Source organism: Gavia stellata, chromosome 12 (assembly GCF_030936135.1).
Source record: "Gavia stellata isolate bGavSte3 chromosome 12, bGavSte3.hap2, whole genome shotgun sequence".
In the NCBI taxonomy this organism is placed as follows: domain Eukaryota; kingdom Metazoa; phylum Chordata; class Aves; order Gaviiformes; family Gaviidae; genus Gavia; species Gavia stellata.
The window spans coordinates 21144028-21160474 of record NC_082605.1 but is presented as its reverse complement, the minus strand read 5'-3'; the positions used below and the strand labels follow the sequence as shown (position 1 = coordinate 21160474).

The 16447-nt window shown below is 40.4% G+C and overlaps 1 protein-coding gene across 4 annotated transcripts in view; it reads left to right on the top strand.

The window, feature by feature from the left end:
• The window catches only part of PDZRN3 (PDZ domain containing ring finger 3), a 148253-nt gene extending 132402 nt beyond the window's left edge, over positions 1–15851 (top strand). For all 4 annotated transcript variants that reach the window (XM_059823120.1, XM_059823119.1, XM_059823121.1 and 1 more), the window contains 6 exons: positions 1649–1736; positions 9423–9521; positions 10415–10477; positions 11356–11457; positions 12516–12632; positions 13570–15851. In XM_059823120.1, coding sequence (XP_059679103.1) covers positions 1649–1736; positions 9423–9521; positions 10415–10477; positions 11356–11457; positions 12516–12632; positions 13570–15120 — 2020 coding nt within the window. In that variant the 3' untranslated portion in view covers positions 15121–15851. The remainder of the gene's footprint in view (positions 1–1648; positions 1737–9422; positions 9522–10414; positions 10478–11355; positions 11458–12515; positions 12633–13569) is intronic.
• Positions 15852–16447: the final 596 nt, after the last annotated feature.

Below are 16447 nucleotides of genomic sequence, written 5' to 3'. Positions count from 1 at the left end.
GCGTGCCTCTCCCGATATCCCTGTCAGCGCTCCTAGGAGGTAGGGTTTGACTACAAACAGGCACCGATCCTGTACTGCTCCTAAGAGACTTCCACAGCATGTTAACATTCAGACATTCAGCTAGGAACTGGGTTTGGCTTCTGTGGGCTATGTCTGCTCCTTTCACACTCTCAGTGCCGATTATTTGAAAGATGGTTCCGCTGAATATTACTGCATGGCCACCTATTCCCAGCCCATTGAAAATTCAAGCACAGCTGCATGTTTTAGTGGAAACGTTTGACAAAAGGCGATAGCTTTGAGCTTGTTTGCAGTGAACAAGCAGCAGGGCTTAGAGCACTGTGGAGAGGACACACTTATTCTTAGAGCACCTACACTGCATACCCCCAAACACATTTGCAAGGGGGCCTTTCAATACCTGCAACTTTCCAACTGCAAAGCCAATTACATCAGGAAAATGGCAAAGATTAATTCATGATGAATCGTTTAGGTTGCAACGTGCCTGCATACTAGCTCAGTCCTATCAAGTAACTCCCTATTGCCCCTTAATCGTCAGACATAGATCCCAACTGCCAGCATCATCACTGGCCCTACTTGGAGCTGTAGATGTTGGTCTTAACCACGTAGCCTGCCTCACAGCTCTCCCTGCGTACAAGGGCAGTCAGTCAGCTCTTCAAGTACGCTGTCGCCCAGCATGTGCAAGCAAACAGAGTCATTTTTCCCTAATGCTTCCTGTAACTTCTCCAAATCCCATTCAAATCAATCTAGCCTGCATATAACAACTTGGGTATCTTGGCCAATTAGCAGATGCTGTTACGTAAATAACCTCACACTTACAAAGAAACACGTATCTAGTTAACAGCGAATTAAAGGGAGTTTACTTTCATTGCAGAAAAAAAATTCCAGCGTAGAAAAAAGTGATCACAGAAGCATTACACTACTTACAACTTCCAAAGTATAGACAGTGAAACTGTCAGAGAGCTCAAGTTGTGAAAAGCAGCATGCCAATAGTGAAGAGCAATATGAAGAGTGGTGCATATTTAAATAGCATTTAAATCATTATGCACAGCCTATTACATTCAAATCAATCAACAGAATGCTGTCGATCCAAATAGTTGGGAGGCAAATTATTTTTAGAATACTTAGCAATTTGATAAAATTTTGTGTCTTTAAGGCCAAGTAAAAATGCCAAGCAGCTAGGCCAGAATGATTTTACTTTCATGTCTGCAAATAACCTGAGCTGACAAGTAAATAATCTAGTATTCCCTCTCATCTTGAACCCTGGCAAATATCTGCCCACTTAGCTGTCACCTGGTACCCCTTACCCTACTTTGCCGCTATTCTCTCTGTATATTTTTCCCCAAGTCAGCTTTACATTTGGAGAAAAATCATTAGTAAATGCTGAGACTCTTGACAAGTCTCTCACTCATCATCAGATGCCAAATGTTTTAGACTCCTCTTACAATACATGTAATTTTTGTTTAATACATTTGTTGGTGTAAATGGTATAGTGTATATAATTAACCCCATGCAACTTCTTGGTGTGGTTGTTAGTCCACCATGTTCACGATGACTTGCTATAAGCTTGGAATGGATAAATATGCTACCTAGAGTACTGAGTGCTGTCCTAAAACATACCTTTTTTTTCCAGCCATCCATCTGTGCATGAATACTATGACCCAAATGACTACATGGGAGGAATTCATCAAGAAATGGACCGAGATGAGTTAGAATTAGAGGTACTTAGTCTTTAGTAACTGAGTCATTTACTGACAGTTTAACATGTGCATGTCATGGTCTTGATATTGTATATAAAGTGAAAAGATGTTTCAAAGCAGATAACATTCAAAGCAGTAATAACATTGCTCATTAGTTACTTTGCAGGTTGCAAACCTTACTCATGCCTTTAGCGGTGTATTTAAATGTGCGCCATGGACTGATGAGCCAGATCTTCAGCTAACAAATTAACATAAATAATGAAGTCATTGATTCCATTAATTAAATTCTGTATAACTATGCTTATTTAGAATTTCTGAAAATCTGAAAGACTTTGCAAGTTCGCTGAGTTTCAGGACCTCTTCCACATAGTCACAGTAAAAATGTGTGAGTTTCCCTTAAATATTCCCCAGCTGAGAAACAGATGTTCTTGACCATATAATTTAGAAGCATTTTAAGTTTACAAGACAAGACCAGAATAGATTTGCCACTATACTAAGCTGTTCCTCCCTTTTTCATTACTGAAAAGTTACATATGTATACATATAAAATTATAGATAATAAAAGTTGAATGAGTCATGAAGGTATGCAAGCCCATTTTCCTGCCAAATCTTTAAAAATCACTTGTGGTTTTAGTACTTGTATATTCCATCAGAAGTTCATCTTCAGTTTTCTCATTCTTAATTTTAATAACCTGCTCCCAACCATTCAGAGTACAGCATATAAATTGTGGGCCTTAGTTCTGCAAGACACTTAAGCAGTACTGACCCGCTGAAGTGTTTTTAATCATTTGTAATAAATAGCAGTGAAGTATCTCAATACTTCTAAATACTGCCAACGATGTCTGACCCAGCTAATCCATTAAAGATTATAAGTAAGTGAATAGTTTACTCTTAGCTTGCTTGCACGTCTGATTTCTTAGATCCTGGTCCTGCTAGCGCTTATTTGTCAAAGAAAGCAATGCTGACCTGTCTGTAGCTCTGTTTAAATCAGCGGTGGATTTATCAACAGCTTCAATGGGAGCAGAGTTCAGTCATTCTATGAGCACAAACTTGTTCCCTTCTATAAAAGCGTTAGCAGGATCAAGGACTAAAATCCCATAAAAAGTTTGCAAGCTGTTCTCAAATTCTGCAGATCTGGTAGTAATCCATCTCTGTATACAAACGCAAATCAAAGTCAGGATAAAATCAAAATGCCAGTAAAACAAATGCTGTTTAGCAGACTTCAAGGTCTTACTTTTCAAACAAGCGCCTTTTTTTTTTCCTTAAATAAAAACAAATGCAATATAGATTTCAGTCTTAAGGGAAAATGTAGAACAAATTAGTATTTTCTTCCAGTGTCTTTTCAAAATCTATCTTTTAGGAAATCTAATATTGTGGATAAATTATAATGCTTCCATTAGAAGGTCAACCAGTTGAGCTGAAAACAGTTTAAACACGTGCACTTCAGTAGCCAGACGTTAATATGCCTTAAACCACAACATTAATAATTTTGACATTGATATAGTACTTGATGGCAAAAGGTGATCAGCTCAGTAACACAGGGAGATGAACGTTAGAAAAGTCTCTGTAGCCTAATAGTATTTCTTAAAAACCACTAAAGATTCTTGTTCAAACTGTAGAGACTATGATCAATGGTAAGGTCAAAGTGCTAACAGGGACTCAACTGGCTAGTTGCTTTTTTGTTTGCCTTTTGATAGATATGTTTTAAAAGACCACAAAGGCACTGTTTCATTGACTGCAGCAGGAATGTCTAAAGTAAGAAAGCCATCAAGTCAGCCTTCTGGGTTTCTGTGTCCATAAAATGTGCTTTGAATTTAAATCAGAAGCGCCTCATCTAAACTTTCATGGTCTATAACTGACTGGTTAGTGATTTGTAACAAGTAAACGAGACAAAAACAGTGAAATACCCAAGTTCACAACAAGCTTCTAATGTAAATATCCGTAGGAAGGAATTTATGCTGGCAGTATTGCCAAGACGCCAAAATTGTGTTCTCAGTTTTATCTCTCAACATTTTTCTTAAAATTGATGACTCAGAGGTAACTGCCATGTATTCCCTACTACAAAAATAAATATATACCATTGCTTTTCTTTTGAAGTTTACATGCCACTAGGAAAGAGGGGCTAAAACCTGAACTGCTATTTTATTATAAATTAAAAGTACATTCATTCTTCACAGAGGCCCAGCCAGAAGTCATTTCAGGTTCATAAAGGAAGAATAATGTCACTCCAGGATTCCCCAGCAGCGTTATGCGTTAATATGTTTATTCAAACAAGTCTGTCCAGCTGTCAGACACACAGCCCGAGTGAGGGCTTTCTCAGCGTGTTCGTTTTTTCTCAGATTACAAAAGAGAACATTCTACATCAAAAAGGGGGCTTGTTCTCTCACATTTGACTTTCTGTCTTTACCCTTTCCTAGATGCGACTTGTATGTAGGTCTTGCGTTCTTTCTGAGTACAGAACTGAACTGAACTCAGCTGAATGGCCAGTTGAGACTAAGTACAGCTTGGAGATGAAAAACTACATGAAGTGTTCGCTAACTGCTAGGAAATCTCCCTCTGATACTCTCACTCAGTCTTGGACAGAAGTGAAGCCTTCACATCAACAGACTGAAGGACAACAGATTCATTCAAGTAGCTTTTTGCCTTCCCAACGCACAGCTCTTGCAGTGTTCCTGGCATGAAACCACAACATCTGATCAGCAAAAAATGAACAGACTGAGCACCAAAAGCCACGCTTCAAAATTTGAAATTAATACTGCACTACTTTTAGGAAACCATAAATAAAAGCTAGTGCCAGGGTTTCGAGCTCTCCCTTTTGGTTCAAAGTTTTCTTCCGCTGGTCCAATAATCTATTTGCAAGGGAGGGGAGGAGGCGAGAGGTAACTATCTGAACATGGGAATCAGTAGGCTCCATCACAGGCATGCTGCAATTTTTATTCCATCCTGGTTGTAAAGCATTTGAAAGCATCTTTTATGCGAATATATTTCTTCGCAATGAAAACTCATGCTCTGCAGGGAGTCGCACTGATCAGGAGCTTCTCAAGGCATTACTGTGTCTCTGAATACAAAAGACTTCAGCCCTAGCAGTCCTGCTCAAGCCGTGATTGAATATGTAAAGGTTTAAAAAGCAGTATCTTCCTTCAGCTTCACAACTATACCTTCTAAGACAAGTATTTGTATATTCTTGGTTTGGAACAAATCCAAAAGCGGTAAAACATTTCAACTTGCTGACAAGCTAATACTGAAAGGTTGTCCTCCCTTAAGTCTCTGGAGGACTTCAACCTGGCCTTAACACCTCTTACTGCATGAGAAAGGTCTTAATCGTGGACCGTTGGCCATCTGCTTGGCAAAGAGCCTGGGCATCCTTCAAGTTATCTTACTTAGGCATCCTAAGCCCCTTTTCATGGTGGTGAGATGCACTTTTCTTCAACCTTCCCCAGCACCACTGACGCGTTAAGCTAGCCCAGCCTCTGTGGTCCGTCAGAGAATTACCATCATAGGGCTGGGCTGGCACAGAAACCTGCAGGTAGATTTTTACTTTGTCCTGGAGAAGACAGGGCAAAGAATTTTGGAAAGACAGCCTGTTATATACAATTCTCTTCTCTGAAAAGAGGAGGAGTGGGGCTTTTGCTTTTTGCCTATGTTGAGAACCACATTCATGTGAACAAACAAATGTAAAGATCACTTTCTTTAGCTTCAAGACAGCAAGAACAAGATTTTTCCTCCTGCTGTACCAGGGTCAGTTGCCAAAAGGTACTAAGAAGGCCTCACACAGCATAAAAGGAAATAGTTCTTTGTATTTATTTCCTTGACATTCTTTTCTGGATGAAACCTATTAATGGAGCAGCAAAAAAGGGGCCCTGCTAGTCCGGTACCTCAGAAGTCAGCACAGAAAAAACCCCACCACATTTTACAGAGGAGACAAAAGGACAGAGTATTTACTATGCAAGCTTTGGATAATGCTTTCTGAATGTTTGAACTTTTTTTACCCATCGTTGTCCTCTCATTTCAGATTTCTACTGCTCATTTCTGTCTTGTTAGAGAAAGGACTTTGATTTTTATAAATTTACAGGCAGGCCATAATTTTAAATCAGCAGTACAATAATTCAATAATCTGTTGCAAGTGAAGGATCTTCTGCGCTTATAGAGGTTAATTTACTATTATCACTTACTCCTAATTCATTATTCTGAGTGGTTGCAGGTATAATGTCATCGTGCATGTTCATGTCTTCTTGTCTTGCTACAAATGCCATATGGATTTCGGTAACTAGCTCTTTGAGCCCTCCTTGGCTCTACATTTGATATAGAGCCAATAATCTTTCAGACAGTTCTCTTGTGCAGACTGTTTCGAAATAGCACACAAAAACTTCTCTGGAACATCTCACAAAATGTCGCTTTTACCTGATCTAAAGTAGCAGATTTTAATTATCTGTGTGTGTAAAAGTTGCGTCATATATGAAGTTTTCACATTTATCATATTAGCGCAGCCCTGACATTACCACACTCTGTGGATACCACCGTTGTCTGCTAACGGATTTCTGCAGATCTAGACCAGGTGTTGAATACTTCAGTGTCTCCTTTCTGCAATGTAGGTGACCGATACGTTTCATATTGGTTTATACAGAGTTCATGACAATAGTATCCGAGCCCCAGTTGAGCACTAAATAGTCTTTCATCTCAAGACCGTACAGTACACCAGACTAATCTGAAAGAGCACGCATCTAGCAGGGGCGCTGGAAGCAGTCCAGCTGCTGCTGTGCACGCAGCGACTGCTGTCTGCAGCGGCAGCGCAGAACGCCACAGGCTCGGGCCCCTGGGCTCGCCAGAAGTGCAACGCCGAGGACGGAGGAGTAAGAAATGGCAAGTCCAGTGCTATTGCAAGCACGTGAACTTACACCTTCAAAGTTCTCCAGGTCCATATTAATTTCTAGAGTTTAATTAATTCCTGGTACAATTACACAAGCTACCATAATACCTGTACTTGCAGGTGCCATTTTTCTGTTCTATTTTTCCCTTTCATGTATCTGTGCGTTACACAGACTCTACTCTGAACATGGGAAATAGTCTTTGCTTTGAAGACTCTGGAGCTGTTGGTTCTTCAACTCCAACAGGAATTGCATGCTTTTATCTCTCAAATATTTCAAAGCTTTATGATTATATTAAAACTTTATTGATGCAAAGACCCACAGAAAGCAGCTGTTCCTATCTTGAAGTACACAAAATGGATCATACTTGGGTAGCATCAAACCCACTTACTCTTTTCCTACCAAGGACTAGAGGGAGTGTACCCAAGGGTAAGTCTGTCAACTAATTACTCATAAAAATTCAGATACTAAACACCTGCTCTAAGAATTTTTTGTTTGCTTTAGCTTTTTGCTGCTTTATTTGTGAGCATGTTTTTAAACAATATATATCTGTTTTCCTTTTAAAATACATACCGTTTAATTTACCAGATTATTTATTACCTTCCAGTATATCACAGGTGATGTCTTGGATGGTGTGTTTTAAATGTAAACCCATCCTTATTTTTTAATTATAATAATACTCTTCACAATTGTACACTGTTGGAGAAACACCTATTATTATTCAAAACATGAGGCAGGTAAGAATGAAACCAGCAGATTGAGTCCTCCTCTCCTTCCACTCCAAAAGGTGCTGGCAAGTGTTTATGGTTACATAGGATGTATTTAAATAACGGCCAAAGTCAGGATGCTTTTTGTTTGCTTGTTTCTGTGGGGTGTTTTTACATTATATACATATTTTCACTACCAGTATGACAAACAGTGTAATGAGCTACAGCACTAGTTTCTTGCCACTATTTCATTGCCACGTTTTCAAATGAGTAAACTATGTAAAAACTTTCCTCAAGACATGAAATCTTTTCGTTGAAGTATGCAGGAAATACGGGAATCATTCTAGGCCTGAATTAGGCCCAGTGCACAAATTCCCACCTCGTCCCCAGTTCACACCAGGATTAAACGCAGAATAAATGCATTGACTGCAGTGGCGGTCCTGAGGATCAAATAAGATCAGAATTGAATCCACTTTGTCTCATCTTTTCTTCTGAAGAATTTCCATCTCCTCTCTAGAAAGCTCCAAAAGCTTTAGAAATCCGAAAAAAACCCACTATTAAAGCATTGTGTTCAAACCTTCAAGTAACAAAAGAGGGAGAAAAAGAGCAGCAGTTCACCATAGATACTATTGATTGAAACCATTTAAATACCATCTGAAATGTCACTGACATTTACAGCTACGTTTCTTTAAAAAAAAAAGAAATTACACATGTTGACAAGTAAATAACATGAGATTGCTGATCTTGGCAGCTGTCATCTAGACATGCCAATAAATTATTCATATCAGCTTGTTTTATTGTCTTGCCCCTTAACAAATGGCACAGCGCAGGTCAAACCAGAGAAACGTTCAGAAATAATGAGTCGTGTTATCAGGACTTTTCCACTGGAACGGACGGGTCCAAGCACAAACGCGCGGTTCAGGGTCTGCCCTTGGGCTGGGGCAGCCCTCGGATCCCGCACGGGCCGGGCCGTCTTTCTCAGCCCGTGTCCCTTCGCCCCCTCTGCCTGGTCCCACTCTTCCCCTTTGCAGCAATGGGGCTCGAGCCCCACAGCCGCCTCCTCCATCCTGCCTGGCGTCAGCTGCAGAGGAGCGGGATCTTCCAAAGCCTCGCTCACTGCCAAGCACTCTTCTAAGGGAAGTGAAAAACACAACCACAGCTGCTATTACACCTCTACTTATGAAGAAACATCCTTCCTCCCTATGGCAGCATCCTCAGGACTGGCACAGCAGTCGCAATAAGCTGGATAAGCGCGTTAGGCTCCCCAGGGTCCTTGGACTCCCGGGATGTCCCTCGGAAGCAAGAAGGCAGAGCTGAAAGATGCTGCGTGGATGGTCACGCTGACTGCGCACCAGCCAGGAGCATCCTGCAGCTTGTGGGTGCCTCCGTGGATTTTACAACCCTTTATACCAAACAGTGTCCCAGAGCAGCAGCAAATGTAGGAAAAAAATAACCCACATGAAATCCTCATGGCAAAAAAGCACAGAGGAAGAACGTAACATTTTTAAGGTGGCTTAAATGTCTCCAAGACTAACAAGACCACCAAAGAGTAGAGTGATAAACCATGACCTGCTGAAACCAAACCCTTGCAAGATATTGAAGTGCTTATTATATTTCTATTCCCAATACCAAATGCTTTGCTGACAATATATTGATCTTCAGTCACGCTTTTGAGAAATTTATTACATCATTTCATGAAAATTACACAAGTTAAGGTAATAGAGTATTATATTTTTCTCTGAAAAGCCAGAAAATTTCCCTGCTTATAAGGAAATATATATCAGCTGTGGCAAATATTGAAATCATACTTTATAAGTATTTTAGCATTTGAAGTCTTACCACTACATGAAATATAGGTAATTTTTCTTCTTTAAGATCAATAAAAGGTCTGTTTTCAAAATGACTTCATATTGATTGAAGAGTCAAAAATGCCCCAGGTATTGATTGTCTGCATATAATCACGTTTTGCTCAGTAAGTTAACCTCGTCTACAAGTGAAATGAAAAGAGATCCACTATATCACTTAAGCAAAATATTTTCATTGTATTTGAAAAATTGCTTCCATCAGTCACCGGTGTCTCAACTGACAATATATTTTCTTTTCCTTTATCTTTTTTTTTTTTTTAAAAACCTCAGGAAGTAGATTTACATAGAGTGAACAGCCAGGACAAGCTTGGCCTTACTGTATGTTACAGAACGGATGATGAAGATGACATGGGTATTTATGTGAGTGAGGTAAGATTGAGCTGATTTCCATAAGACACAATTTGTCTTTTAAACTGCAGTGTTGGGTATTTAAGACATTTGTCTTCTGTTTGCACCGCGTTCGAAAAACAGCCAGAATGCAGTAATTGGAAGAAATCTAATTATTTTTCCTTTTCTCCAAACTGAGTGAAATCCTGCATCCAATTGAAGTCAAAGTTCATTATATTAACATTTAGTGTTCATTTTTCCCCTAACACAGCCTCAGCATTCAATTCCAGATGATGTTTTCAAAGTATTTTTAATATATTCCTCCTTTAATTTTTGTTCTCAATTATTCCAGAAACAATATAAATGAAAAAAAAAAAAAAGCCACACATTTTTATTTGCAAAGATTTGGGGCCTGTATGTCTCTCTCTACCCGCTTTCATGAAATAAGTAGCATTTTATACATAATCTTTTTATCATGCAGATCCATTTCAAATTAGTAGCAGCAATTTGGGGAAAGAAACTCATAACTAAACCTAAAATCTTCCATTAAAATGCATCACTTAGGACATAATCCTTTCTGTTCTGTATGCAAAAACTGGTTCTAATCGGAGCACTGTGTTGTAAAGCATAATGTTGAATTACGAGGTAACTGGATATCATGCAAACATGATAAACCTACATTCTCTGAAGACACATCTCACGCAGAAATATTGTGGTTTTGACTTGATCGTTTTCATTTGCATTTCACTTTGTCTGACATAAGCAAGGAAGAGTCCTGTAATCACCAAGCAAGACGTAACAACCACATGCAGCAGCAGCAATGACAGACACACTGGCTTACAGTATCAGTCATATTACCAGTACCGGGTTTACAACGGGAAGTAAATACTGAGCTCTCAAACCTCCAAAGCACTCACAGTTCTCTTACTTTGTAGATTGATCCCAACAGTATTGCTGCGAAAGACGGTCGACTCCGAGAAGGGGATCGCATTATTCAGGTACGTGTGTAAATGGTTGAAAGTCTGCTAATGCTCTATAATCTGCTGCAATGTCTTTATTTCAGTAGAACTTTTACAAATCATTCCCTTCAGACTGGTATTCCTACACTCCCTTTTAACTTTCTGAGGATATTTCCCTTTCCTTTGACATACCTCCATCAGATTTTGATAGTCCTGGCCAGGTAAAGCCCTATATTGGCCCCACTCTGCAGGCCAGGCATTTTGTCAGCAGATGTCATCTGCTTTCAGCACATATTCTGATACACTGCCACTTCTAGGTCTTCCTTCTACCGCAGAAACCCTCTATTTTGGCCCAAGTAATTATTCCTGTTTGCAGAACCTCTCGGGCAGCCCTATTTATTCACAGTTAGCGATGTTAGCACTTGTTCAGCACCTGAACACCCACTGCTGTGTGCCAGAATGAGTTGTCCTCCAGGGGCAACAATCTTACACCACAGGGGCTTTGTCGGAAGTGGTCTGTCTTCTGCACAGACACTAACACGAGTAGAGGTCCACATCCCATTCAGTCTCTGGGAGCAGCATCCACAGCCTCACCTGTCCCACACAAGGATGTTCTTGTTCCTTTCCACCCACCAGACCTGATGTTATGATTCTGCTCCTGCCCAACTCTCCTCCTCCCGTTTCTGCCCTCGTAACAAGGCTCTGCACATCACACGCAGAGGTATGGAGCAGCTTCACGCGTCCAAACCAACACACTTGCCCAACGCTTCTCTGAACAACACAGCTGGAGATGTGAACAGGGACTATGCCTGTGTTGTGCTGGGATCTATCCAGCCATGCCGTTCTGTGGAGTTCATCCCAGCAGCATTTAAATATCCCAGTGAAAGGATTCATTCTGTTGCTCTTTTTCTTTAAAGATCAATGGCATAGAGGTACAGAACCGAGAAGAAGCTGTGGCACTTCTCACCAGTGAAGAGAGCAAGAATATCTCCTTACTTGTTGCGAGACCAGAAATTCAGGTACTGTAGCAACAACAAAAAAGCCCTCTCGAGTCTTAATTAAAAGAGTTGCTGTTTTGTAGAAAGCAGATAGCATCTTTTAAAGAATTTTAACCTACCTAAATCTACCTAAAACCATATTACACCATATATATGGTTTAAAATAATGGAATTCAGCAGTCACAGTACTTAGATATGTTACATTAAAGTTCAATTTATAAGATGTTCAAGGATTTATATATGCTGCAATGCTATTACAAACATCAGTGCAAGGTATTACGGATAGTTTCAAGACATAGCTTTGAAGAACATACTGAACTCTAATTCCTATAGCTATTGATTATTCATTCATTAAAACACCTATTATTTAGCCCTTTATATGCCATCTCTTAACATAGTTAAATACTGTCAAGAAGCACCCTCAGCTGTAATAAAAGGTCGAACCAGATCCCTTTGTAGCGCAGGGATTAGCACAACAAAGATGTTGAACAAACAGCCATGAGGACTATTGTTCGATCTGTCTCTGCTCCTCCTGCTGTGAGAGCAGCCCTTGCCAACGCACCTGCCGACACAGGGGCAGGCTCATGACTATCCTGTTAGCCTGGATGTTTCTGATCTTTCCCTTGGGGATAATTGAGGCTGGGAGGAAAAAAGCCTTACAGACCCCCAGCAAGCATTTTTCCCTCTTGCCCTTGCTGCTGCCTCCCAAGTGGTGTGTTCAAGCTTTGGGCTCTGGAGTGTGTTTATACATCCTAATCAAGTCGGGCACAAACCAAAACAGCCCCAGCTCTTAGAATTATTCCCATGGATGAAAAGGTTGGTTTTGTTTCCTATATAAAGGGCTGTTGAAGATAAAACTGTGCTGCTGGAGATGGAGGCGGCTGGTGGGGGAGTTAGGACAGTCAATACCGCGCTTAGCACAAGGAGATGCGTGCTCCTTCCCAGGACACAGCAGCACTGTCACAGGAAGGAATCTCCTAAGATTTCCCAATCACTTCCCACAAAGGAGGAACATAATTTATGTCAGTCTTCATTCTTTTGACAACATTTGGTTTGATTTTTCCTCCCTTTTCACATAGCTGGATGAAGGATGGATGGATGATGACAGAAATGATTTTCTGGATGACTTGCACATGGACATGTTAGAGGAACAGCACCACCAGGCAATGCAATTTACTGCCAGCATGCTTCAGCAGGTACTGCCGTTCTGTTGTGCAATGGTGTCAAAACTTCACATTGCACTCAATATTCCAATATTGAGCTTGACTGAATACACTTAGTGTCTCGAATGACGATCAAGGCAAAAGGACTTTCTGTAAAATCAAGATATTACATGACTATCCACAAATTCATCTAGGGGACCAAAACGTTTTCAAATGTTTTTTATTTTGCCCTTTACAACAACACGATCACAGTTCTTAGAAATCCACCATTCTGGCTGTGGTCACTGAGAGAATTACAAGCTAGGTGTATGATAGATAGAGCAGGCAGAGAGCTAACTTAGAAAATTCCTGATTTGATATGCATGCACATACTGAAAACAGCCCGCCTCCTGAAACCTTAAAATCCAAATGCAGAACTCGGACAAATGACTGAAATAAGGTCTATATACAGGGAGAAAGTCAAAGAAAAAGTTTTTACATAGCAAAGTTTATGCAGGGCCACAGATTTGGGCCTGTATTCCCCGTCCGTCTGCCATGATTAATGCAGTCGTACAAGTTCATGAATAGATTTTCAGGTTTTGTCTAGAGTTTTTTCTGGAGCTTTCTACAACTCTACATCCTCTGTGGGAGCCACATTTTCTCAAGGCACATATTCTCACTTTGGCACCACAGTAGAACTGGGTACTTCTGTGCATCGAGAAACAATTTGAAAATGTGACTTCTACAGTTACTGCAATATAACTGAAAAGCAGACCTCCAGTTCTTCTGAAAAGGTCATCCGCAGCATGCTGTGTTTTCAGTCACCATTTCTATGAGTTCTTAATAATATTCTTTCCATACAAGTAAAAGACAAAGATGCAGAAAGTGTAATAGGTGACAGATTAAGAATACCAATTAAAAGATAAACACCCTGAAATATATTATGTCCTTGCAATAACTTCTCTTTCTGTCTTTTCATTTTTGCTTTTAGAAGAAGCATGAGGAGGATGGAGGTACCACAGATACAGCCACTATTTTATCTAACCAGCACGAGAAGGACAGTGGCGTAGGGCGCACAGATGACAGCACTCGCAACGATGAGAGCTCCGAGCAGGAAAACAACGTGGATGATCACACCACCTCCTCCAACACTTTAGGGAGCCAGAAGAAGCTGACATACAGTCATGACACCCTAGGAAGTGGCGATATGCAGTTCAGCAATGAATCATTTATCTCGGCCGACTGCACAGACGTCGACTTCCTTGGCATCCCTGTAGACGAATGCGAGCGATTCCGGGAACTGCTGGAACTGAAGTGCCAGGTGAAGTCTGCCAACCCTTACAGTCTATATTATCATAACAGCACGCTGGATATGAGCAAAAGTGACCAAGAAAGTGTTGACAGAGAGCTGGAGATGTTGAACGAGGAGCTGCGCAATATCGAGCTAGAGTGCCTGAATATTGTGAGAGCTCATAAAATGCAGCAGCTGAAAGATCAGTACCGGGAGCCCTGGATGCTACATAACAGTGGGTTCCGCAACTATAACACGAGCATCGATGTTCGCAGGCACGAGCTCTCAGACATTACAGAGCTCCCCGAGAAGTCTGACAAGGATAGCTCGAGTGCATATAACACAGGCGAAAGCTGCCGAAGCACACCACTCACGCTGGAGATTTCCCCTGACAATTCGCTGCGCAGAACTGCAGAAGGCATTAACTGTCAAGGTAACGAGGGGGCAGTGGCATATAACGTCTCCCAAAAGAATTTATTTGCTAGCTCAGAAAGTCATGAATCCAGCACTGGCAAATGCCATGCCTCTGCTAAAGATCCCGACCTTGGCAAGCAGCTGGAAAGCAAGGAGAGAAAAGCCAGTGATGGAAGCAAAAGTCCTACTCATGGTCAAAAACCTTCTGGCTCCTATGTCTCCCCGTACCATCACTCTCCATATAAACACGCTCATATTCCTGCCCACGCACAGCACTATCAGAGCTACATGCAGCTGATCCAACAGAAGTCAGCGGTGGAGTATGCACAGAGCCAAATGAGTCTGGTGAGTATGTGCAAAGACTTTAATTCAAGCCAGAGTGAACCAAGGATGGAGTGGAAAGTCAAGGTCAGAAGCGATGGGACCCGCTACATTACAAAGAGGCCAGTCAGGGACAGGCTGCTGAGAGAACGTGCCATAAAGATTAAGGAGGAGCGCAGTGGCATGACTACCGATGACGATGCCATAAGTGAAATGAAGATGGGCCGTTACTGGAGCAAGGAAGAGCGGAAGCAGCATTTAGTGAAAGCGAAGGAGCAGAGGAGGAGGCGTGAGTTTATGATGCAGAGCAGGTTAGATTGTTTAAAGGAACAGCAGGGTGCAGAAGAAAAGAAGGAGATGAATATCATTGAACTGAGCCACAAAAAAATGATGAAGAAGAGAAATAAAAAAATATTTGACAATTGGATGACAATCCAAGAACTGCTAACCCATGGAACAAAGTCACCAGACGGCACACGGGTGTACAATTCCTTCCTGTCAGTGACTACTGTATAATCACCATTGCTAAATTATGTACATAAAACACTACCATTGGGGTAGAAATCAATGCCTCGTTCAATGTGGCAAGATTTTTGTATATAAGATACAGTCATCGAGTTTATAGTTCAAATACTGAACTCTACAACTGTGGGTGCCAGGATCTCCATTATAAAGTGGAGAGGAAGCTTGCCCGTCTCCTTCAAAGGCAATACTAGCAGTGCTTTTTGGAATACTGATTGTACTTTTTTACTTGTTACCTTTTACATGAAGTGTTTAAATATCAGAAATGTATTAACCATACTTACACAGGTAATTTGCTTAAACTATATTCATATTAAAAGGTACCCGTGCTTTTCTTTACCTAAAAAAATGCAAAAACCCCACAAGAGCAACTGCACATATGTATTTTTTGTGAAACCATATTTTGTGATTTTATTTTGCTGTTGTTCACTTCTACACAGAGTGCTGTTTATCAATATTTAGCTCAAGGTTTAAACTCAGAATTAGAGTCATTCTCTTGTACTATTTAACATTTATCAAACAGCAGTTTTTAGAAATATGCTCAACATTTAAACATTTTTCTTTTTAAGGTTTCTGAAGAAAGTATATAGGTTTCATCTGAAAAGCCTGAAGCAAAGTACACTATACTGCAGCTTTAAAGGATTTTAAAGCATGTTTGCAAATGTTGCAACCTATTGAAAAAATGTGCATGTACAGCTAATTTGTTTATATAAGACAGTTTGTGGAATTTGAAAAGCCCATGGTAGTAACTGTTTGCTTTATAGATTTGAATGTATTGAATTATAAAAGCAGTTTCATGAAATCATCATTAGCTACAAATGTTAACAAGTAAAATAAATTATTGTTTTATATTTCAAACTATTTTAAATTCTTTCGACTCCCTTCTGGTTTCACCACAGAGTATTCTTTTCCTCGAGTGTAGCTCCTGTGCTGCAGAAATGCCTGGACAGCCTACCGGCCTCCAACCCAACAGAGTAATCTGCATCCTGACTTTGGGGGGAATTTGGATTGAGGTTTTTCTTGAGGGAAGGAGAGATGGAACGAAGAGGCAAGACAGAAGTACAAGGAATAGCAAGAGTAGAACCAAACAATGCACATCTTCAACTCACCAGGCATTTAAGATGACCTGTAAGTGAGAAAGAAATAGGACTTCTACTCTCCTGTTTTGTGGTTTTTTAGTGGTATATAAAACCCACCTGCAAACTTCAGCGTGGGTTTGCATTAAAACCAGAAAATACGTAAATTAAAGCAAATAAATGTATAAATTAAAAGAGATGGTGAAAAAGACAAAAACTAAGTATCAAAGAGGTCTCACACTCCT